Source organism: Watersipora subatra, chromosome 2 (genome assembly GCF_963576615.1).
Source record: "Watersipora subatra chromosome 2, tzWatSuba1.1, whole genome shotgun sequence".
Classification (NCBI taxonomy): Eukaryota; Metazoa; Bryozoa; class Gymnolaemata; order Cheilostomatida; family Watersiporidae; genus Watersipora; species Watersipora subatra.
Window position 1 is genome coordinate 3,803,908 of NC_088709.1, and position 6,415 is coordinate 3,810,322.

At 36.9% G+C, this 6,415-nt stretch overlaps 1 protein-coding gene across 2 annotated transcripts; it reads left to right on the forward strand.

The window, feature by feature from the left end:
• Nucleotides 1–359: 359 nt before the first annotated feature.
• Nucleotides 360–6,202, forward strand: LOC137387506 (uncharacterized). Of its 2 annotated transcripts, XM_068073945.1 has the most exons (5): nucleotides 360–466; nucleotides 998–1,904; nucleotides 2,659–2,831; nucleotides 5,424–5,530; nucleotides 5,741–6,202. In XM_068073945.1, the coding sequence occupies exons 1-5, from the start codon at nucleotides 388–390 to the stop codon at nucleotides 6,131–6,133; spliced, it is 1,659 nt and encodes a 552-aa protein (XP_067930046.1). In that variant the 5' UTR covers nucleotides 360–387; the 3' UTR covers nucleotides 6,134–6,202. The 2 variants fall into 2 exon arrangements, with proteins under 2 accessions (XP_067930046.1, XP_067930045.1); XM_068073944.1 differs by having other exon boundaries at nucleotides 5,424–6,202.
• The last annotated feature ends 213 nt before the right edge of the window (nucleotides 6,203–6,415 follow it).

The following is a 6,415-nucleotide window of genomic DNA, read 5'->3' on the forward strand; positions in this document are numbered from 1 at the left end:
ACACCGCTAGATTCAATTATGTCGGTCTGTATAATGGCTGGTAAAATGAATAGCTTTCAGTTGTCTTGCTGAATGGTCTAATTATTTATATCGAATAGACGATTAAAATCTGGTCTATCGAGCGACACTGGTCATGATCATTAAGCAAAGAACACGAGTTGGGCATTACTAACAGGGCAGTCAACTGTCTTCTGCAAAGTTTACAACACGCAGACACTGCGAGCAGTTAGCTGCAGCGTTCATTGCTATGACGAGGTTACTACAGCCAATAGCCAAGGTTAGCGCAGCCAATAGCGTTGCAAGTAAGCTAAGCATAACTATTCAGCCTGCTCGGAAAAACTGTCAATTTGTGTGGGAGCACGCTGGGATAAGCGCTTGTTGAGGGCCATGGGGGCTCCTGCCAGACCTCGGCCAGTATATCGGCGATTGCCGCCTACCAGAACTTTTGCGACTTATCCGAGAAAAGGTAAATAATGGAAGGGTGTATTCATATTTTAAAAGCCCCATTGCTTAGGGGCTGAACGCGTGACATCAGAATTTTGTGCTCACATGCAGTTGACTTGTATTTACTGGAACAAAATATGAAGTATCGTCACTGTTGGTTGCAATAGAAGCGTGCAGCAAGCCGAATCCTAAGCTCTTGTTACGTCAGCGCGGTTTCAGAAAGAAGTTCATTATGTAGATATAAATTCATTTTGCAACATAAACTTCTTACATGATTGTGTTTCACCCTAAGATACTTGAAGATTCACATATGAATTGCTAGGCATTTGTCAAGTGTCTTTATAGTATTATATTTGCATAGCAGCTTGTAACGAGTGCAGAAATAACATACTGCGGTACATATCAGAGCATTTCACTCTCTCTAAACATATTCCGTTGGCACAATCACAAATGTGTAGGATTTAGTGTCAATCAATAAGGCAGCTAGTCAGAGGAGGTACTGGGGCAGATCAGTATCAGTGAAGGAATTGACAGGCAGTGATGATATTCGTAGGTAAAGAGGAAAGAATGGGTGACCGCTTTTCCAATGCTCCAAGAGATGGTGTAATTTCTAGCAAGAACAACACGGTCGACAGAAAGGAAGATGTCGCTCGACTTATGATTGGAAAGAATCGACAGAGAAACACGAAAGGAAGAACTTTTATTAACACCAACATTGAAAATACATGGCAAGACATTTCGAGACGAAATGGGAAACAGGAGAGATTAAACCAAGGTGCACTACACAGAAAAGGCCAGCTGACTGCCCGAAACTTTGAGAGGAATGCTAACTCACCAATGTTTCGTGCTACAAATATTGTTGAGGAAAAATTTAAACTTATCCCACCAGAATCTAACGTAAGAGGAACCAGTTTACCCAGAACTAGTTTGCACCTGACCACTTGGAAAAACCAGCATGAATCTAGCCCACGTTCAAACATGAATAAGGCTTCGAGTGAGAATAACGGAGTAAGGAGGAGGCAAACACCATACAGGTCTATACAGGAGTATGAGGAAGCGCAAAGAAGTATGACACGATCCTCGAATGCCCTTCACGCAGTCTCTAGCACCGAGAACATTTCTCCTCAGCTGACTCTTGTAATGGAGGGCAAAAACTACTCGATTCAAGGGCCAGAGGCTAACACGTTTCAACGACCTACAAGAATCACACATTCTAATGTAAAGCGTGGCGGTAGAGGTGGCTTACATATCGTCAAGGATGGTCAGTTCTCTCTACAGAAATTTGAACCAACCCCAAATATACGAGCGTCTTCTGCAGAACCTCGACTTGTTTATCCATCTCGTCAGATTAGTCAAGACAGGAAGAATGCTAGGGCAGTACAGTTATCTAATGAAAGGCAACTGATGCCTGGCCAGATTCAAGTACAGTCATCCGGAGTTGGAGCTGACACCCAGCCAAAGTAAGGTGCTTGATAGCTTAGATAGCTAGATAGTGTAATACTTCTTTTAATCTCTCTACCAATCCTTTATCAAAATACTTAATTATCTTATCTTGCTTCTTAGTATAAATGTTTTTCAAACTTTGTACTCTTTAAATATAGAAAACAAACTACTTCAAGTCAAAAAACTAATGTATACCATAAGGTTTCTAAAGAAGTTCCTTAACAGTGTAACTTATAGCTTTGCTGTTTGGTTAGGGCAGATTAACTAATGGCTGCAAGTGAGCTCAAATCAAGCAATCTCAAAAAGGAGTTATCTGCTCCTATGTTAGTAGGAGACAATTGTAACTTCTATGTTTTTTGATTATGCTTGAACAAGCAATTCTGATATAATTTATTTATAACGTTTTTTAGCAATGTTTTGTTTCAAGTATTGACATGAATAAAACAGGGATTACTCGTGCTTGTCAGACATAAGTATAAATAACACTATCATGTGGATTTAAAAAGAGTGAACTTTTAAAAGCTAAAATAAATAGTTTGAATTTAATACTTTATTTGCAGCGTTAACATTTTATGACAAAATATTTTGGTACTAATGTATCCTTTAGCTTATGTGTCACCTTATTTTGGAACTCCAAGAAGACGACTACTTTAAAGGAAATGGCGAATACTTTAAAGGAAATGGCGAATACTTTAAAGGAAATGGCGAATACTTTAAAGGAAATGGCGAATACTTTTTGATCACCACAATAAAAGTTTTAACATTTTGCAGGTATCTTTCGGAGACTCACGGAAAAGGAAAAAACTTCTTTAAAAATGAAGCCCTTGAATATGATGATGATCACAAATATTTTCGACAGCACGGACAGAGGGTGAAAAAGACTGCAGATGGGAGCCAACAACTCTTCCTAGATAAACGACTCGCAGAGACTAATGACATTATTGGTAGGTCATAACAAGAGATGAAACATTGCCTCGGGTGTTTTCAACTGATTTGGCAGCCTTTTAAGTTAGTAGCTGAGCAACGAATACTGGCAAATGTTACTTTGAAAGACACAAAAAGTACAACCCGAGTAACTTGGTGACAGATGTTCAACTAGCGAGACTCTTTTTTTAGACAAAATTTTAAATAAAATTTATGCGCTTAATTTTATATTAACTAGCTGATTTTATTTGTTTTCGGTAATCCATGCTAACTACTTCATATGAAGAGTTGTTGGTCTTTAGTCAATGAGAACGCAACTCCAAAAACATAAAACAAAACTGTCAGTTTAAGATATTGAATACTTTGATCAATATGGCATATTCCTTTAGTAATCAAATTCTTCACACAAAATGCAGTTAATCAGATGAATTTAAAAAGTCTGAAGCATTTTGTGCCTCATACAAATAGACGCCTCTATAAACATAAAAATCCATACAATGATTGAAGTGCAACGAATATTGACATCTAATACATGTACATGTGTTAGATGTACATGTACATGTGTTAGATGTACATGTACATCTAACACATGTAAACTCTTAATATTGAAAAGCTGCAAGATGGTTCATGATGTAGCTTTTGATATTAGCAATTATTTAGATAGATTGTGTACCCAGTAGCAGTAACACGCAGAGATAATTTAGTTACATGGTTTACAGAGTAGTTTTTACATTTAGAGATCACGTACTTACATGGTTTATTCGGTAATCAGAGCTTGTATCGGTAAATTAGTCAAGTGTTGATAACGACTCCAATAAAATCAGTTCACACAATTTATTCATGTTTTAGTTAAGTTAGTTCTAGAACATGCATATGGTTATTTTCATAATATAAATTATGAAATTGAACCACTTTTAGGAATATGTTTAAAGATTAATATGTTTAAAGATTAATATGTTTAAGACCAAACATTTAAATACAAGCACCTTCGTCTGACGAGTAAAAATTCTCCTTCCTCTAAGACCTCATGAACTTATCTTGTTTGTTATCATGTTCCACTACACCATAAACATAATAGCCTATTTCACTCTATGGTCACCGTCGTTATCATGTTCCACTACACTATAAACATAATAGCCTATCTCACTCTATGGTCACCGTCGTTATCATGTTCCACTACACTATAAACATAATAGCCTATCTCACTCTATGGTCACCGTCGTTATCATGTTCCACTACACTATAAACGTAATAGCCTATTTCACTCTATGGTCACCGTCGTTATCATGTTCCACTACACTATAAACGTAATAGCCTATTTCACTCTATGGTCACCGTCGTTATCATGTTCCACTACACTATAAACGTAATAGCCTATTTCACTCTATGGTCACCGTTGTGTGGCACTGCTAATAAACCTTCCTAATTTAGTAATTGATGTGCAATGTATGGATCTTATGCCTACATTGCAGATTCACAATTGAGAGGTCAATGGGAACACGCAATTACACATTTTATATAAGTTAGTTGTCAGTTTTAGTTCAGGATTTAGTTGTCAGTTGTACAACAGAGTCTTCGAATGATGTCTCATTCTGTGATTACCATACCAGCTGTAATACAATAGTCGATTCTACAACGTAAATAATTTGTTCCAAGAATGTTTGCATTACAGGAATTTTACATTATACGGACCATAAAATACATGTAAATTGTCTAATACAATCCCAAATCATTCCAACCTCACCTCTTTGGCCCTTCAAATAGGAAAAACAAAACTTAACTCTTTAATTTAATGACTGTACAGTAACTGTGGTATTATTGGTTTGTATCGACAACTTTTCTCTTTTTTCTCATCATTTTCACATTAAGTTGATGAGAGTGCACAACTCCAATGTCAATTTATTTTTTATTTTTTGCTAGACAGCAAGGTCTATGCTGCAAAAAAATATTGCATATGTTTAAAATAAAGTAAAACCAAAATATACACATTTCTTTACTATAGCAAGAGCGGTGTCTGTCTATACAGAAATACCTTTATACATCATTTTCTCTCCGAAGTGCAGCAAGTGAGATAATGATATTTTTAAGGCTAACTATGAGACTCTTGTTATTCAAATCGATTTTGAAAACCTGCATCACTTGACGTTTTTTGTTATGTGGAATTTTTTACGTAATACCGAGCAAAAACTTCACATGAATTCTTCAAGTCATGTGAAGTTTACGTAAAAAGAGGTTTGTCTATAAGAATGTCTACCGTATTTTAAAAAATGAGTTATTGTTTGACAGGAAAAATATAAATTAATTGCCCAACTACGTACATGTATTAACTATATTGGATGGCACGAAATATCATCCACTTAGTAATTAGCTAATGTATCAGCAGAGAATTGAGCCTGCTTACACTAAATGCCTATCTCCAGAGCAAAATGTCTACACTAGGCATTGAGTGTCTGTGGATAATCGCTCATGCGAGTCAAACCACAAAGCACGAATGCTACGCATAGGCTATTGTAAACACAACTAAATTGTTACACATACATGTAATATAGAGTGTAGCGATCAAAGGACTTTACATACGCATGTCTATATAACCGATTGTTATTAATATGTAGGTGACCAGAGGGTTCAAGAAAAGCATTCGCAAAAAGTCCAGAGCGGAGAATCAGTATCAGCGAACCACCATTCCAAGTTCCACAGCGAAGTAAAGGTTTCACACAAGGTTAGCCAGCCTTCAGGCATCAAACAATTTCCTATAGAGAAAGGCAGGGCACAGCCGCAAGTGCTTCATCGTAAAAACAGTCAACCAGTAAAAACAATTACGCACCAATGGCCAGCAATTTATAAGCTTGATGAGCCAAGAACACATTTTCAAACAAATATTGCCGGTTTCCAGTCAAATGAACCCTTACAACGGGTTTTTATGTCACAGAACAATCCTCAAGCTGAAATGAGATTTCAACCTGGTTTTGAGCGCTTCTTCACAAGCATTAGCAAGTTTGGACCAGATTCGGGATTCCCGCTGTCACCTAACGCTGACGTCAAAGATTCAAGCCTCCAAATGGTTCCGTTGAAGACACCGACGCAGTTTAATACACTCGGTAGTGACAATGACTCAGAGTTAAAGTCCCCAACGCAGTTTAACACACTCGCCAGTGACAATGACTCAGATGCTAGTTCGATAAGATCTTCAGCGTCTGCTTACTGGCCACCTGAGTTGAAATTTCCATCAATGGGAAACCACACAAACGCTGCCAGTTGGAAATATTCAAAGCCAGGTATGAAACTGCGACGAGTTTCACCGGCAAGTGATAAAAGGAGATAAGCTCCTGAAATATAACTGATGCTTTAGTTTTATTTATTTTAAATCGAATGAAATATAGAAAAATAAATAAAACTGATATAGTAGCAGAGTAGTATGTAGTGATGCAATCACTTGCAAGTAGCTTAGACTGGACCTATTCTTACGTCGTTAAATTTATTCCTATAATCATATGAAGACAGGCATCTACCGAGATTTTTTACAGGTTTACTGCAATTACTAATTACTAATGCTCGTAAAATCTAATACTAGATTTTTAGATTTTATGTTAGGTAAAAGCATCAT

Coding starts and splice junctions, on each gene's coding strand:
- LOC137387506 (XM_068073944.1), top strand. CDS start 388: ATGGGGGCTCCTGCCAGACCTCGGCCAGTATATCGGCGATTGCCGCCT. Junction 1,905..2,658: donor GGAGCTGACACCCAGCCAAA/GTAAGGTGCTTG, acceptor AACATTTTGCAG/GTATCTTTCGGAGACTCACG. Junction 2,832..5,423: donor AGAGACTAATGACATTATTG/GTAGGTCATAAC, acceptor ATTAATATGTAG/GTGACCAGAGGGTTCAAGAA.